Consider the following 17423-nt stretch of genomic DNA (forward strand, 5'->3'; position numbering starts at 1 on the left):
CTGCGCACGCGCCCCGTCCCGTCCCCCGTCCCGCCCCCCCCGCGCCCCCCCGGCGCGGCCCAGCAGCGCGGCGGCCGCTTGGCGGGCGATGCGGAAGGAGCCAGCGGGCTGCTGAACGGGCCGAGGCCCGGCGGGGCTCGCGGTGACCCCCGGCGCTGCTGCCGGCCGGGCCCGTGAGGCAGGGGCGGGAAGGACCCGGGCCCTCCACCGGCCGCTGAGGTGAGGGGCGGAGAGGGCAGGCCGTGATTGACGCGCGGCTCGGCCAATAAGAGCGCTCGCTCTCGGGCCCCGCCCCCTCGGGGCTCTCCCGGCGGGTGATTGGCTGGCGGCGCGGGGGCGGGCGGCGTGGGCGCCGTGTCGGTCCTCGTGCGCGGGCCCCGTGCGCGCCGCCCCGCCCCCGCGGGTACGGTGGCCGCGAGGGGCGGTCCGGTGGCCGCGGGATTGGCCACCCGCAGCCGTGGCCCCGCCCGCCACCGGCCCGGCCCCGGCGGCAGCGCCTTGCTGACCGTAACGAGGGACCGGAATCGCTCCCGTAAGAACGCAGAGCTGTTCGGCGGCGACAGCCCCGGGGGGGGGGCTATGCCCTGCGAGCTCGGTCCCGGTGGCGAGCACTCGCCGGTTTTCAGCCTTTTATCCCGTCGGCTCGCCTCCGCCCGCGGGCAGCGAGGGGCTTCGGGAGGGCGGGGGCTGTGGCTGCTGCGCGCGGCGGGGCCGCGCTGACGCTCGGAGCAGAGGCGGTTGCCAGTCACCGGCCGCCGAGCCGGCCCGGGTCCCGCGCGGGGCTGCGGTAACCCTTGGGCAACGCTCCCTGCCCGCTTCCGCCGGCCGCCGTTGGGCAACGCCGTTGCAGGGCGGCGGGGGGAGCCGGGCCCTTTAACGGGCGGGGCGGGGGCGGGGCTGCCTCCGCCTCCGCGGCGCTCCGAGACTGGCGGAGAGCGGCCGGCCCGGCCCGCGGCTCCAGCACAGCGAGAGCCGCCTCGGCCCGGCCCGCAGCCGGCCTGCCAGGCGCTGCCTACACCCGGTGAGATCCCGGGCATGGGGACCGGGGGCTGCTTGGAGCCAGCCTGGCGGGTTCCCTGGGGCTCGAGGTTGGTTCCCCCCGGGAGGGTTGGGGGATGGTGCGGGCGCTTCTCCGTGCGGCTTCGGTCCGGTGGCCCGGAGTCCGGGCATAAAGCTGCGGGATGATCTCAGTGTGATGATAAACTGTGGGTGTTAATGGCAGGGGTGCAGCTAAAAGCTGTGGTGTTAACCGTTTCTTTGCCTCTCTCTTCCTCTGGTGTCTGTCCAAAGGTCAGATGTTTCCATCAGCCGGGAAGAAGAGTGGAGTTGGGACCTGCTAAGTGCTGATCAGCTTGTGCCCCGGACCATGGACTCATTGAGAGCATCCCAGGTGTGAAAATGTCCAGCGGTAACCGGGAGTTAGTGATTGACTTTGTTTCCTACAAGCTCTCGCAGAAGGGATACAGCTGGAGTCAGCTCGAGGAGGAGGATGAGAACAGGACTGACTTTGCAGGGGAGGAGGCCGAGCTGGACGGCGTCCTCAACGGGAGCCCCTCCTGGCACCCCCCGGGCAGCCACGTAGTGAACGGAGCCGCCGTGCACCGGAGCAGCCTCCAGGTCCACGAGATGGTCGGAGCGGCCGCCGTGAGGCAGGCGCTGAGGGAGGCGGGGGATGAGTTTGAGTTGAGGTACCGGCGGGCGTTCAGCGACCTCACCTCCCAGCTCCACATCACCCCCGGCACGGCCTACCAGAGCTTTGAGCAGGTGGTGAACGAACTGTTCCGCGACGGAGTGAACTGGGGCCGCATCGTGGCTTTCTTCTCCTTCGGAGGGGCTTTGTGTGTGGAGAGCGTTGACAAGGAGATGCGGGTACTGGTGGGACGCATTGTCTCTTGGATGACCACGTACTTGACCGACCACCTAGACCCCTGGATCCAGGAGAATGGCGGATGGGTAAGAGCTCCTCCGACTCCTCTCTGCGGTGGGGATGGCTGCCCGTGTCCTTCCTGGCTCCAGGCTGCCGGTGGGGCTGGTCAAACCAGAGTGCAGCTCCCTGCAGTGTTTATACTAGTGTGGGTCCTACACCTTGCAGGGAGACAAAGGGGCTTTTCCCTCTGTGCTCTTAACACTCTGCCCCAAGAGGTTCGGGCTACAGCCATGACAGTTTATGCTCTGACACGTCCTTCTCCATCCCCATTTCTTTTCCCTGGATGTTATGTAAAAGGTGTGGTTTCCAAGAGCCTTTGGAAATGTAATGTCATCCAAGCTTGTTCTTCAAGCAGGAGCCCTTGCTCTTGGTGTCATTTAACAGCAGGGAGTGGAGCTTCCTCCTCTCCGAGTGCACGGTGCTCCAGTGGTCCAGCCTGTGGTGTGCTGGAGTAGCAGCTACTTCTTCATTCTAGAGACAGGGCTTTGCCTTCTGGTGCAGTGAATCCCAAGGCAGATCCAGTTGGGCCTCTCCCAGACGGTGTGGTGGGAGCCAAGGCTGAGGTGGGGACAACCTCTGTGCTGGGGAGCTGCTAAACCTGCAGCTGCTTCTTGCTTGGCAGGGAGCAGCGCTCCCAGCTGCCCCAGCAGCAGCCCCTCGATGCTTTCAGTGGTGAGCTATTAACATGAATAAGCATTTCTTCAGGAAGCATTCCTGAAATGCCGGCTCTGGCTCTGTGGTGCTGCCTGGGACTGCTGGCAGGAGGGATATGACCTAGAGATGTCTGAGTTTGCTTTTTTTTTTGCTTCTGCAAGCTTAGTGGTTCCCTGCTGGTGTAACCTTTATCGGTGCCCGTTGGAAAGAGTTCACACTGGTAGGCCTTAGCATCTCAACCATGGGGAATTGCCTCCTCAGTGTGCTGTTGAGCTCAGGCCTTCCAGCCCCCTTCATCTCCTAGGCCATCAGCAGGCTCCTGCATCTGGAGGAGGGGGCAGGAACCTTTGTACTCTGCAGCCTCCCGACAGAGAGGCACAGGAGCCCCTCAGGCTCCCTGCTCCTTGAGATGCTGGGATGGGGGGGGCAACCTGGAGAAGAGAGAGAGCCGATGCACCCAGGGAGAGGGAGCCTGGTTCACCCAGGGTGCAGGAATTCCAGGAATGTGGCTGCCCTGGGGCACTGCTGGGGTGGGGCTCAGCCAGAGCAGCTTGGTTTAGATGAATAACCCAGGATCTGGTGGCCATTTCATCGGGCTGTAGCTTGGCCCATTAGCTCTCTCATCCTGCAGATAACCCCGGCCAAATGCCGAGTTCCTTCCCCCTCCCTCTGGCTTTGGCTTTTAAAGCCACAGATTAGTCTTGGAATTGAGTGATCAAATGGAGGCCTGCAGGCTCAGTGTGGCTGTTGCTGGTAGGGAGGATTGGGCTGTATCCTGGAGACCTGGGCGATAATGCAATCTGATTTTTTGTAAATGAACTCTCTGGGGGATTTAGATTAAATCACTGGTGGAAAATCACTGGTCCCTGCTTGCAGGGAATGAAATACCTCCTCCCTCCCTTCCCCACCCCCAACCATCACGATTCAGACTCCTCATTTTTGTGTGTGTCTGTGTCTGAATTAATTGTTTGGGACAAATATTTGTTCAACAGATTGCGGAAGGGTCAGGACTCCTCTCTCTGACCCGCCCACCCGTCCTTGCTTTGAAGATCCCTGTTTGCTGTGTTTCCCACCCAGGGGTGCAGCCTTGCTCTCTTCTCCTAACCTTGAACAGAGCTTCCAACTTCACTCCCCGGGCCGTGCCGCTGCCCGAGCTGTGCCGGTAGCTGGGAGGGAGCTGGGCAGGGTGGTAAAGGCCAGGGATCCACCCCACCAGCCACCAAATAAAAGGGCTGGGATGCTGCAGGCCCTGCCATCCCGTTGCAAACCCCAGCCAGTGCTTGTGGCTGATATCTCTGTAGCTTTGCTCCACGCTCAGGTTTCACCACGTCCCTTCTCAGGGGGCGGCCGTGCAGCAGCAGCGCCGAGCGCCTCAGGCCTGGGCTGTGCGTGAGGATGCTCTCCTCGGCTCTCGCACTTCAGCTGCAGGGAAGGGAGCTGCTGGCCTGCTGCCAGCTCTCCCTACGAGCACAAAGTGCCACCCTGCACCGGCTGTGCCAGAGCCAGCCCTCTCCTGCCGCCCTGTTTGCACAGGGAGGCCGTTTGGTGCAGCAGAGCTGTTCGAGCCTGTCCCATGCAAACAAAGCTCTCCTGAGAGGTGCAGCAGGCTGGGCCTGCTGAGAGGGATGCAAGTTCTGGCAGGCCTGCTTGGCAGGGACCAAGGTAGATTGTGTTTTGGAGCACTGCAGCGCTTTTTCTTCCTGGAAAGCCCCTGTGAAAGAGGGAAGGAGCCACGGCTCCATCACAAGTGTGTGCACAGCCTGGTTGCGTAGGAAGCTGTGTTTCATTCCCCACCAGTGGAACAAAGGCAAGCGTAGGAAGGCTGCGGGGTGCACGTTGCCTTTGGAGGGGCCCCTCGAGGCTGCTGTGTGCTGGGCTGTAGCAGAAACCATTCTTTGAGGTGAGGGGGAAATGGTAAATCTTGCCAGGTAGCATTATCATGGGTGTATTTTGTCACATTTACTGGGTCTGCCTTGGTTTGCCTTCCCTCTCTGCAATCTGGCACTGAGAAAACAAACAAATGAGAACAACCCGAGGGAGGCATTTAATAACCAGCCAGAAGAGAGCTGCTGCCTTGGTGAGCTGTCAGAGCCAAAGGAGAGGCTTTCCTGAGGCAGTTGCTTTGGCCAGGACCAGATCCCACTTGCTGTGGAGTTGAAGAGAGGAGGAGTGTGGTGAGTGGGAGGGAGCCTGGCAGGCAGAGGTGTGCTGACCCTGCTTAATCTGCTTGAGGAAGGAAAGTGAGCAGTAGTTCCTGCCTGCCCATGACTGCCCAGTGATGACAGCTTTTCCTTCGAGGCTAGATCTGTGTTCAGAGGGGACTTCAAAGGAGGTGTTTGGTGTGGGCTCGGAGGTAGGTCTGTGGAAACAGAGGCAAGAGGTTTCCCATTCAGAAGGCTTGTGGTGGGGACCAGCATGAAAGAGCTGTGTCAGGCCAGGATGGTGACAAGGATGCTGTTTGCTTGCTTTCCAGTTTGTGACATCTGCACCCCTGCAGCCAGGCTGGGCTGAAGGAGGCTGGGGAGAGCCACCTGCCTTGGCCCCACACAGCCCAGGCCCCCAGCCCCTGTGCTGGGATGTGTTGTGTGGCTCTGCAGTGGGTCAGCAGCTTGTGGTTCACTTTGGGGAAAACCCTTAGAAGATGTCAATACAGCAAACTCATTTTCTATCTCTTTTTTTTTTTCTTGAATGATAGGAAATGACTCAGCCTGTGTCATATGACAGGGTGCAGCTGGGATTTCGTCCTGTGCTGTTGCTCCAGCTTTCTCAATGGTTTCAGGTCGAGAGCTTAGGCAGCTCTTCAGAAATGCATTTTGACCTCGTGCCGTTGCCTGGGTGTCCCACACCAGCCATCCCTGCAGCCACCCAGCACATCCCCAAATCCTCCCTCCCTCTTGGTCTGAGCTTTAGGGGCAGCTTGAGATAAATGCAGGCTGGAATCTTTCTGCTGTTGTGCCCCGAGGCTCGGACAGGAGCTGTGCCAGGTATGTGTGGCAGAGGCACTGTGCTGTGTGTGTGTGGCACCCGTGGGCAGAGGTGCAGCTGCACGTTGCACCCTATGGGGTGCAGCTCCCCATGGGGTGAGTGCTGTTTGCTGGAGCTCTGCCCTCAGGAGTGTTGACACACTGGGTTTCAGGGGTGCCCAGTGCTGCTGATCCTGTTTGAGGTTGTAGCCATGAGTCCCACGCAGCAGAGCTGGCTGTAGGAGGTGAGTGTGGGCAGCCAAGGCTGCTCCTCACTCTGAGGTGAGTCCCAGCCAGTGCTCTGTGAAGCTCAGCTGGGTTATCACCATCCACTTTGTCCTCTGTGATTATTTGACAGTCTGGATCCCTGGCAGCTGACACGATGCCCCCATTGTCATCACCTGCTTGGGAAGGAAAATACCACCCTCCTCCTGCCAGCTGAGTGCCCGTGTGCCCTGGCAGTGCCGGCCCTTGCTCTGGGCTGTGGGAAGGGCCAGCAGGGTCTGGGCTGTCCCGGGTAGCTCCATCCTCGCTGATGGCTGGAGATCGGGGCTCAGCCTGCAGCTTCTCACCCTGCTGCGACCTGGGAGGCTTTTCTGCAGTGCTCTCCAGGAAATGCCATTGGAATGACTTCCACTGCAGCTTCCTGCCCGGCCCGCAGCAGCATTCCTGCCGCTGCACCCAGAGCCGCGAAGAGCCTGCCTGTCACAGCTCTGTGCTTCACCTCCTCTGCTGATTCTCCTTCTCTGGGCCTTGCCCATTCCCCCTCTGGGTGCTGGGTGCAGTTTGATTCCTCAGATCAGTGAGGAGAGCAGGCTGCTGTCCATCCACAGAGCAGCCCACTTAACCCTGTGGTCTTTGAGCGAAAGGGATAGCGTTTCCTTCCCTCCCAGGGGAGCCACTGGGAACCTGCATTCCTAAAGCACTCTCAGGTTCTTTAACCCGGAGAACAGAGTGTCATTTGAAGAGAGACACAAGAAATAATTAACAAGCTGTTTCTTGCTGCTCTGTGTTGGCAGCTGCTCTCAGTAATGTCAATCTGCCTCATCATCCTGCTCCTCTCTCAAACTGATCCCCCCCAGCGCTGCCCAGGGTCTCTCCCTGCTTCCACAGCAGAGAGGGTGGGAGGGAGCAGCGTCCTCTCTTTTCCTCTGTGGAAGCTGCAGCTTTCTGTACATGTCTGGGGTGCTGCACCTGGTTGCTGTGGGGCTCCTGCATGGGCTGTGGCCGTGGCTTGCCCATGGGAGCGGGGATGCACCCGCAGCCGGCTGCAGGCTGGATGGTGATGCGGCACTTCGAGGCCTTTGCTGCAGCTTCCCTCCTCTGATTTGCACAGTCCCAGCTCTAGGGTACAAGGAGTGTTTCTCTAGCAGCTCTTTCCCCAGTAGCTGTGAAGCCAGAGCGTTCCCAGGAGGGGCTGGGGGAGGGGAAGCGATGGATATGGGTTGTAGAAGTGTCGCAGACCTGCTGAACCCAGAGGCGAGGGATTCATGGTGACTTCTGCCGTGGGAGCAGAAAGGGGGTGGGGGCAGCTGCCCTCTCCCCACTGGTGACCCCCATAGCAGGGGGGATGTTGACCTACCTGCAGGCTGATACAGAGGGAAGATATGCTGTGCTGGGTGGCAGGAGGGCAGCGAGCTCTCCTCCTCCTCCACCCTCCCAGAGGGATGTCACCCTTCCACGCCATTGTTCAGAGTAACTCAAGATTAATGCAGATAATGGAGGCGTGAAAGGGAAGCCTGTCCCTCGGTGCCAGGGCACTCCTTAGTTTGCTGCCCTGGCCTTGGACAGAGAAACCCTTCCTCCTCCCTGCTCACCATCTGGAGGGGATGTTTGATCCAAAATCTCTCCCAGGTCCCACTCTGAATCATCCTTGGGATGCCAAGGGCCGTGGTGAGGGGACGCGCGAGAGCTCCGGGGCCGCAGGGGCTTTGTGGGGCCACGCTCAGCTGGGGAGGAGGGTTCCCCGGTGCCACAGCAGCAGAAGGGCCCAGCAGAGCGGGGGCAGAGCCGTTGGCAGCTGGCTGCAGCTGGGCTCCCCGGGGCGCAGGTGTGGGTTTCGGGACGCAGCCCGTGCAGTTGTGAGCGCGGGAGGCTGGAGGGGCTGAGCTGCGGCTGCCTTGGCTCGCCTGCCGGGGAGCTCTGACCTACTTGTGCTCCTCTAGAAATACTCGGGTTATATATATCTTTTATTTCGTTATTTTTAGGTATTTTGCTCCTTTTAGCTTCGTGTTTAATGCAGTTAATGAGCAGAGGAGTGCTGGGCCAGGGCTGAGCAGCGCCAGGCAGGAGCGCCCGCAGGCGAGCGGCCGCCGCAGCTCCTCGGAGCACGCAGCGCCTCTGCAGCCGCCCCGGCTCGGCTCGGACACGTGCTCACGTGTACCAGCCCGGTGCTGGCTCTCAGCATCTCTCTGGATGGGAAACCCAGCGCTCTGGGCTGCTGCCTGCCTGCAGGGTAGCGAGGCAGGGAGGGAGGAGCAGGCGTTGGAGCAGTAACCAGAGCGGCTCCCGTGGCCACGGGGACTGTGTGAAGGCGGTGCTGGAAGTGCTCTGCCTTCCCTCAGCTGCTGGGAGCGGGGAGCTGGCTGAGCCTGGCCTTTCCAAAGGCTGTGGGCCGGCTCCTCGTGGCCCAGCCCGTGCCCCTGCGCTGACACAACGTGCCTGGGGAAGGGCAATAGGCCGTGTGTGCAGAGAGGGAAGTTTCAGGGGTCTGTGCGATTCCCCTGGGGAGAGCTGCTTGAGTTTATTGCATTATCCTCCCTCCTGCTCTAGCTTGTGCTTCAGCTGTGTGTGCAGACGGTAGCTTCTGATTTAAGTAGATCCAATTAGTAGCTAGCTTCTGGCATCAGTGCCCTGCTCGGGGACATGAGCCCTGGAGATGAGGAGCCTCCGGTGGGAGCGGGGCTGGGCTCAGCCTTTCTGCTCCTGCTCTGGGCTGGACCCGGTCCTGAGCACAGGGGGAAGCCCAGGCAGGTGTCCCCCACTCTGTGCTCCACCTGGCCTAGAACAAAGGGCAGGCAGTGCCTGCCCATGCCACTGCCAGCCAGGTGCTCTTCAGACTGAAACCAAATACTGCAAAAGGCAACAGCTTGGCAGCAGAGAGGGCTGGAGGCAGAGCCATGCAGGGCCTGTGTGCCCGAGGGGAGGGAGCTGCATCCCCAAGTAGCTCTAGGGAGGGAGTTTCTTCTGTGCTGGGGGTGAAGGGTCATTGGGCAGCTCAGAGAAGAGGCCTAGGCTGGTGTGGAGCTGTTTTGGTTTGAATGCAGCTCATACAGCCATCTGCATCGCTCTGTTAGTTCTCCAAACAGTGCTGGTCCCATGGGCACAACCCTCTGGGTTGTGCTGTGGTTGAGGCTGAGGAGGGCCAGGGCTGGTGGCTGGATGTGACAGTGCTCAGTGTGTGTCTCCTGTGACCTGGCTCTGGGGCTGGGGGTGTGTGTGTAGTGTCTGGGTGACATATGACTTACATATGGAGAAAATGAGGTGTTGCTACCTGTAAATCAGCCACCACAGTGGTGTTGCAAGTGCTTCCATCCCGTCATGGTGTGTCTCACCCAGTGCATTCAACTTGACAGAGAACTGTGTCTTTTATTAGAGCAACTGACCTCATTTAGAAGCTTCCAGTGCACCAGCCAGTGATTATTTCATGCCACAACACATATGGAGGAGCCCAGGGCAGAGCACAAAGTCTCTTTTCTCATGCTGCCCTGCTCTCTCCCGTGTTTGCTGCATCAGCTGCCTGCTCTGCTTCCTGCCCTCAAGTCAGCAAGGATTTTGCTAAAAGGGACTTTGTGGCCTGAATCATTTGAGATTTCATGTGGACTAACAGGAAGTGAAAACAGAATGAGCACATCTTCCTCCTCTTCCTGCACCTCCACCCTTTCCCCTTTTTCATTCAAGAGGCATGTCAGGATCACAGGAGCCTCGTGAGGGGCTGGGGCTGAAGTGGGACACTGGGGAGGCTCAGCAGGAGAACAGGGACGCCTGTTCCCTGTCCCAGGGACGCCTGGGTCCCCCCAGACCCAGCCCTGTGCTCAGCCCCTCTCCCTCAGGCTGCTCCTCACAGGGTGGGTTGGGAGCTGTGGCACTGCAGGCCATGGCCCTGGCTGGGAGGGAGGGCAGGAGCCCAGGGCGCAAGCACTGCGTCTCCTGGGCACAGGTATCCCCACAGTGACACGAGGGCAGTGCTGCACAGGAGCTGTGACAGGGTGGAAACGGAGCTGTGGGGTCCCTGCTGAGGGTGTGGGGTCCCTGCCGAGGGTGTGGGCTCCTTGCACGGCGCGGCTCAGAGCTGTGTGACGGAAGCAGGAGCCCCCGAGTGTGCCCCCAGCTCACACAAAAGGCAGGCTGGCTGCTCTGCCTCCCAGCTCAGACACCATCTGTCCAGTGGGGAGAAGCTTCAGAGACAACCCTCCTTCCTCCTCTATTCCACTTAATGCCCCTTTGGAAAACAATCCCATTCCCAGCAGGTGCTAATCTCTTGAGTGGATCCGGCTCAGCCCTTGTGGTGTGGGCTGGGCCTTTGTTCCCCAGCCCAGTGCAGCCTCCAGCCTGGCACCACAGGAGCCTCAGCCCTGGGAGCTGCAGGAGCAGCACTGGTGAAAGAGGGTGCAAATGGATTAGGCATTTGCACCATCTCCCACAGCAATGTTTGAGCAGCTTCTGTGGAGCTGAGAGCGTGGTTCCCTGCCCTCCCTCATCTCCTGCCCTCCCTCATCTCCTGCCTTCCCTCATCTCCTGCCCTCGTTCTCCTGCCCTCCCTGTCCTGCCCTCTCTCTCCTGCAGGGCCAGGCCCTTAGAGCTGCCACTAAGCCCACTTGCATGGATTTGGAGGATGCTGAAATGGTTGTTGGCTGGTGTGGGGTTATTGCAGGTTCTCTGGAGCTGGTGATGAAACCAGTTTGACAGGAGGGCCGTGGCAGTGAGGGTTAGGGCTGGAATGTGCTGGTGAGGGTTTGTTTCTGGTTAGCAGAGAGCTGGCGCTGGGCTGAGGCGCTGCAGGTCTGTCAGGTTTGGGCTGAGGCTGCAGGGACAGCCCAGCCTCCAGCCCAGCAGGAGGAGAGTGAGGCAGGGATGTGCTCTAGTTTAATTAACCCTGTTGAGTTTATGGCTGCATCCCTGGGAGCCAGAGGTTTCTCTGAAGGCAGAGGCCTGGAGCTTGGGCAGGGGCAGCAGAGGCAGGAGGGAGCTAGAGGCTTTGCCATTGTCATGGAGATCAGCAGCTGCTTCCCTCGAGGTCACCATTTGCATAAGAGTTAGAGCTGGGGCTCTGGAGCATTTGCACCTGCCAGTGCTGTCCCTAGAGCTTCCTACCCCAGGCTGATGGGCCGTGGGTGATGCTGAGCAGCTCCCAGGCCTCTGCCCTGGGTGACAGGTTTCCTTGGCACGATGAGTCAGGGGCTCACGTTGGCCTCCAGCCCCGATGCCACAGGCAGCACATACCCCATGTCCCTGCTGCCCTCCTTGGGCCTCAGACAGGGCTGGGTCCAGGGAGGACCCCCAGGATGTCTCTTCCATCTCCCAGCATGTAGGAACCCGCTGAGCTCTGTTTCCAGGATCCTAGTGGCAGCCTTCAGGGATTCCTTGTGTTTTCTTTTTTCCTGAGAGCTCTCAAGTGCCTTTTCCCCGGTGCTTCACCCCCAGGCTCGCAGATGGCAGTCCCTGCGGTGTGCTGGCAGCCCCAAGGGGCTCAGGGAGCAGGTTGTTGTCAGGGCAGGCCTTTGTTGTGGGCTGTGCTGAGCTGCTGCTTTGGCTTTTCCATGCTCATCTCTCTGCTTCAGCACAGAACCCTCCCCAGCATCTCATTAGCAGACGTCTGGTCACCCAGATGACTCCTCTCCCAGCCGGTGACTGGCCTCAGACCTCTCAGCAGTAACACAGCTGCACTTAGAGCACAGGTAGCACAGGAACAGCCTTGTTTTGAAGTGAAACATTGCCTCATGTGTCTGGATTGGGAGTCAGATGCTGTGGCTCACGCTGCTGGCTCATGTGCAGCCCTAGGCAGACCACTTCAGCTCCCCACACCTCTGGTGAGCTGGCTTGTTTCAGATCAAACACACTGAGGTGCTGGTGTGGGAAAGGCTTTGTGTGTGCTGAGCTGCTTTGCTGTGGGGAAGCTCTGTCCCTCCTGCTGGACTCAGTGTCAAAGCCATAGAACCCCAGGATGGTTTGGGGTTGAAGGGACACCTTCCACAAGAGCAGGTTGCTCTAAGCCCCATGCAACCTGCCCTTTAGTCAGCCCAAGTGCCACTGGTTCAGGATGAATAGTCCCAGCAGAGCCTGGCTCCTCTCTGCTGCTTTTCAGAGCTTTGTGCTGGTGTCTGGGTGTCTCCATCCCCTTCACCTCCTCATGCAAGGGAAGCTCTGAGCACCCAAACTGCCTCCGCCACCCTCCCCTTCCTGCTCTGCTCCTGCCTCACAGAGACCAGATGGGGAGTCACTGCCCACATCTGCTTCCTTTGCCTGCCCTCATGCCTCGCTGGCACTTGCTGAATCCTCTTTCCCCAAGTGTTGAGGCTTATCTTGAAAGAGGAACCCGTCTGCTCCGCTCGCCCTCAATGGGATCTCGCAACTGGGCCCGCCTGAGCAGCTCTGGTGAATGAAACCAGCTCAGCCTGGGGGCTGGGCCCAGCCTGGAACCCTGCCTCTGCCCCTCTCCATGCCAGGCTGTGGGTGCTGTCTGTGTGATTAGTCTGCTCTCCCACCTGAGACAGAGCACCTGGGGCCAGCCCTGCTTCTCTTTTCCCTCTCACCGTGTCCTGCATCGTCCCCAGGCAGTGTTTAAACGTCTGCTGCATCCCTGGGGGTGGTTTGGGGTGCTGCAGGGCTCTTGGGTGCCTTTGGGACCTCTGCAGCTGTAGGGAAGCCCCCCAGCAAGTGTTGGCTTAAGCTTCAAGACACAAATGCCCTGCCCTTCCCTGGCACTGCGGGGGGAGGTGACGCCAGGAGATTGTGTTTGGCATCAGCAGAACCTCTCGCTGCTCCCTCATTGCCCCAGAGCATCCTCGTCTCTGCTGCCCAGGCTGGGGAAGAGGATGTGATGGGCTGGGCAGCAGAACACTCTGTCCCCTGTGTGCTGCTGGGAGAGGCCAGGGGCTGGGACTGGGGCTGACACTGACGTGCTGTTGCTACCAAAGTCCTTGTGATCCACTCAGGAATTCCAAATATTTCCTCTAAGATAAAGGTGACTGGGGGAGGCCAGAAATATCTGGACGTGTCTGGACAAGCCTGAGAGCCCAAACAGCAGGCCAGGGAGGTCAGGATCAGTACTGGGAGTGCTGGGCTTCAGGTGGCCGAGGCGCAGGGCGCTGTGGGAACCGAGCGAGCTGCCTTTCCCTCCCCTGCAGCCCCCGCAGGGAGGATGCTCCTGCCTGCTTCCCCACTCCTGCTCTGGGACCACAGCTCCCAGGGGACACAGCTGGGATGGCATCTGTGCTGGTGCTGAGCTGGCACAGCTCCTGGGGATGGCTTCCTCGAGGAGAGCCACGGTCCCCCCGCAGCCCCCTCCCCTCCCTGCCCACGGGGCTCTGCTCCGGCTGCAGCACCCGATAGCTCTGAGCTCAGCATGTGCCATTTATCTCTTGTTCAGCAAACACTTCCTTTTCTTAGAAGTAAGAGCTTCAAAACATGCTTCTTGGAACTGCTTTCCCCGAGCTGGGCAGCAGCACAGGCTGTGGGGAGGCCGGGGCTGCCAGCCCTGCCTGCACTGTGGGGGCCTCTCCTGGTGCCAGCCCTGCTCACAGCCCTGCCCTCACCCACACAGCCTGTGGGGTCTCTGGTCTCCTTGGAGATACCCAAAACCCTGCTGGACAGGGTCCCAAGCAACCTGCCCTAAGTGACCTTGCTGTGAGCAGCGGGGATGGAGTAGATGACAGGCAGAGGTCCCTTCCAAGCCCAGCTGTCTGTGACTCTGGGGTACAGCCAGCAGCCTCCTGCATCGCCAGGCACAGCTGCTCTCAGCCATAGGCTTTGTGTCTTCCCAGGACAAGCAGAGAGCTCTCAGCCCTTTCCCTCCAGCCAGAGTCAACAGCAAAATGGTACAGGCAAACCCCAGACTTGAGGGGTAAATGAGGCCTGTCCTTCCATCCCAGCTCCCCAGGAGCCTGCAGAGAGCTGCAGGGACAGGCCTTTAGAAACATCACAGAATCATTTGGGTTGGAAAAGCCCTTGAAGCTCCTGGAGTGCACCCCCTGCCCTCACCCTGCCCAGCCCAGCACTAACCCCTGGCCCTCAGCACCACGGCTTTGGCATCCCTCCAGGGCTGGGCACTCCCCCAGCTCCCTGGGCAGCCTGGCACAGAGGCTGACACCCCTCTCAGGGAAACAGTTCTGCCTCAGCTCCAATCTCAACCTCCCCTGGGGCAACCTGAGGCCATTTCCTCTTGTCCTGTCATTCATTAGTGAAGAGACCAACCCCCAGCTCAGCACAGCTCCCTTTCAGGTAGTTGTAGGGAGTGATTATACCTCATCTCAGCCTCCTTGAGCCTTGCTGAGCTCCAGCAAAGTGCCTTGGCAAAGGGCTGTGGTAGGGTGCTGGAGGCCAAACAGGCTTGCCCCAATTCCCTCCATCCCCACGAGCCTGTGCTTGGGTTGCTGTTGCTCACTGTGCTCTGTCAGTGCTCAGCTGCTCAGCCCCAGCTCTCAGCAGTGGGATTCCCTGTGCTGGAGGTACAAATAGCCCCTCTCTAGCTTTGGGCTCATCCCAGCCCTCTCCTGCAGCACATGTGTGTGCCATCACCCCAGGCAAGCAGCTGGGCCCTGGGGTTGGCAGTGGATTGTCACAAGGTGCTGGGGATGGCGTTTGAGGAAGGCAGAGAAGAGTTTTAGGGGGCAGAGGGAGGTGCTGAGGTGCTCAACTGGGTGGTTCTTAAGTGCCTGGTCCCCTTTCTCACTGCACACCTGCCCTGTGAGCCTGATTGGGGGGGGGGTGGGAAGGTGAGGGGGTACCCTGTGAGCTGTGACCGTGCTGGGGCTGCTCTGGGGCAGCCAGGGGAGCCCACGAGCACCGGGGAGGCACCTTCCTAAAGAGCCCTTGGATGTCAGGGCCTGTGGCAGCAGGATGAGGGAGGCATGACACAAGCAGAGTGTCAGGCAGCCTTATCTCTGCTTTCCCAGAGCAGCAGCTTACTGGAACTGCTCACACTTATCAGGGAACAGGGACCTCACTGGGAAGATGAGCCCAGCTTGCTGACGCAGAGCCAGCGGTGCCCCGAGCCAGCGAACCCTGAGCTACCGGCTCCAGCTCCCTCCAAGCCCCCTGCTCAGCCCTGATACACCAGGGCATAAAGCTCCCTGCTTCATGTAGCCAGCCCTGGGCCACTCTTCTGCAGTGCAGGGGGCTGGCACATGCTGTGGGGAGCTCCCCAGCCTGTTTCCAGAGGCAGATTGGCTCTGGTGCTCTTTCTCTCTCTGCCCTCTGTTTTGTCCAGTCGAGGCCAATGGCTGGTGCAGCCCCATCCCACGGCTCCCTCAAGAAGGAGAGGGGCTGTGGCTGGTCCCTGTGCCAGGGGCTCTCCTGGGATCTGCCCATGCTGCTGCTGGAGGTTACTGGCTGGGCCAAGCAGGGCTGGAGCTGCTGCATTCCTGGCCAGCCTCATGCTTAGCCCACTCTCCCAAAGGAAAGCAGGAGTTTCATGCCCCAAAGATTCTGCCTTAGCCCCAGGGATTCACCAAATCCAGCTGGTGCTGCCCAGGACATGGCAGGACTTGTGCTGACGGGGAAGGAGGAGAGAGGCTGAGCTTTGGCTGGGAGATGTGCAGCGTGGGCTCCTGCTCCAGCCCCTAGCTCCCCGGGCCGTGGGGTACAGCCAGTACAGCCCGTGCTTTCCTGTCACACCGGGGTGCTGATGCAGCTCCTGCCCCGCCCGCACAGGCTTCTCCTCGCAAATCCTTCCTGGCACCCTCATCTCTCATGACTAGTCCTGTGCTTCCCCCCTCGCCCTCCGTGCGTGATTCAGAGCGAGGAATCACACGGCCCCGCTGCTTTCCTGCCCGAAGGAGCCCGGCAGCCTCCCCGCCCCTTCCCCGGGAGGAGGAGGAGGAGGAAGAGCCCCGGGTCCGTGTTGCGCTCCCACCCCCGCGCTCACCGCTGCCCTCTCCCCGCAGGAGCGCTTTGTGGACCTCTACGGGAACGATGCTGCTGCCAAGGTGAGGAAGGGTCAGGAGACCTTCAACAAGTGGCTCCTGACCGGGGCGACGGTGGCCGGGGTGCTCCTGCTGGGATCCCTCCTGAGCCGCAAGTGAGCGGCGCCGGCCGCGCCCGCTCCGCCTCCGACACTCCGCTGCCGAGCACCAGCGCGGGCCCCGGGACGGCTCCCGCCCGCCCCCCGGAGCTCTCTCCCCATCGTGCCGCCAGCTCCTTTCCTCGTAGCCCCCTCTTATTTACCGTTCCGTTGTGTTTTAAAGGCGCCGAGGCCGCTGCAGCACTTGAGCCCCCAGCTCCCGGCGCTGGGGAGGTCCGGGCAGCCGGCGCTGGGGAGGGAGGGGGGTGGGACTGGCTCCGCGGCGTCCCAGCCCCACAGGGTCCTCTAGATCACTTGGAAGAGAATAAACAGAGTTATTTTTGCGTGTGTGAGTGCGTGGGTGTGTGTAGATGTGTCACTAATATAAGGTTCCCCAGCCAGAGCGAGGGTCCAGGCTCTGTACCCCCCGTCTCTGGCACACTCAGGCCCCAAAGGGGCAAAGCTGCCCGAGGGGAGGGGGCTCCCCGCAGCTTCACCCCTCCTCCCCCCACCCCTGAGCACGGGGGAAACCAAGGAAAGGGGCAGAAGCCGGAGGCAACGAGCTGTGCTGTGGTGTCAGCACCCTCTCCCCCAGGCTGTCAGCTGCTGGGAGCCTCAGGATCACCATCAGGTGCAGGCCTGTGCCCCTTAAAGAAATCCTCCTCTTCCTCCACCTGAATGTAGTTTGCCCTGGGGCAGCACGTCCCTCCCCACATCCCTCCTCACTTCTGCTCCTCCCTCCGGGACCGGGGCTCGGGCCAGGGCAGGACCCCAGAGCCGGGAAGGGGTGGAAGGGGCAGAGCCCTGGCAGCAGCCCCCCACCCCCCGATCCGTGAGTCCAGTGGGGAGCCCGGGGGTGGGAGTGAGGGTCGGCACCAGCTGAGATCCGTCCTCACTGCCGAGAAGCCTCGTGGGGGGCGCTGACCCCCCCCCCCCCCGCCTGCGCAGGCACATCCCTGTCCCGTGGCGTGGCTGTGACGGGTGTGTGCGGTGCCAGAGGTGCCCGGATTCCCCTTCCGTGTCCTCGAACGGCTCCTGCTGTCACCGGGACGGGGCACCTCTGGGCTCCTGAGCTGAAATTAGCTTCCAGAAATAGCTCCCTTGTCCTTCAGAGCCCAGCACGGGCAGCCCCAGGCTGGGGCTCGCTGACCCCGCTCTGCTGTACATATCCGAGTAGTTTTTAATTCTTTTGTGAATACTCTTTAATGCTATTTTTGTTATCTTGTCTGTCTGTATTTATGTGTGGGGCCGTGCTCCCTGCAGAGGCCACGGTGGGATGGGGTCGGGGGGAGGGCACCAGAGGCTCCTCCCGCAGGGAACGGGACCATTAGCAATTATCCCATTGAGCGCTTCGGTTTGGCAGGTGGAGGTGAGTCCACTAATAAAGTCTTTGTCCTGGAAGCTGCTGCTGCCTCGGTGCTCTTTGGGAATGGCAAAGGGAAGGGGGATTGGTTTGGGGGGAGGAAGGAATTTGGGCAGGAGCTGCCACCGACAGGGAGGGGGATGGATGGATGGATGGATGGATGGATGGGGGACAGAGCTTCTCTCTGGCCCTGGGAAGGGTTGGAGTGTTCCAAGGAGGAGGGGGAGGTTGCTGTTGTGCCAAGGAGATGGTGGGGAGCACAGTCCTGTCTCCATGATGGATGCCATTGGGGCAGAT

At 60.7% G+C, this 17423-nt stretch overlaps 1 protein-coding gene across 5 annotated transcripts; it reads left to right on the plus strand.

The window, feature by feature from the left end:
• Positions 1 to 113: 113 nt before the first annotated feature.
• BCL2L1 (BCL2 like 1) lies at positions 114 to 17164 on the plus strand. Of its 5 annotated transcripts, none has more exons than XM_062009339.1 (3): positions 114 to 219; positions 1291 to 1953; positions 15648 to 17164. In XM_062009339.1, the coding sequence occupies exons 2-3, from the start codon at positions 1399 to 1401 to the stop codon at positions 15783 to 15785; spliced, it is 693 nt and encodes a 230-aa protein (XP_061865323.1). In that variant the 5' UTR covers positions 114 to 219; positions 1291 to 1398; the 3' UTR covers positions 15786 to 17164. The 5 variants fall into 5 exon arrangements, with proteins under 5 accessions (XP_061865323.1, XP_061865322.1, XP_061865321.1 ...); XM_062009338.1 differs by lacking the exon at positions 114 to 219 and adding an exon at positions 428 to 532; XM_062009337.1 differs by lacking the exon at positions 114 to 219 and adding an exon at positions 881 to 1088.
• The last annotated feature ends 259 nt before the right edge of the window (positions 17165 to 17423 follow it).

This window comes from Colius striatus, chromosome 16 (genome assembly GCF_028858725.1).
Source record: "Colius striatus isolate bColStr4 chromosome 16, bColStr4.1.hap1, whole genome shotgun sequence".
Classification (NCBI taxonomy): Eukaryota; Metazoa; Chordata; class Aves; order Coliiformes; family Coliidae; genus Colius; species Colius striatus.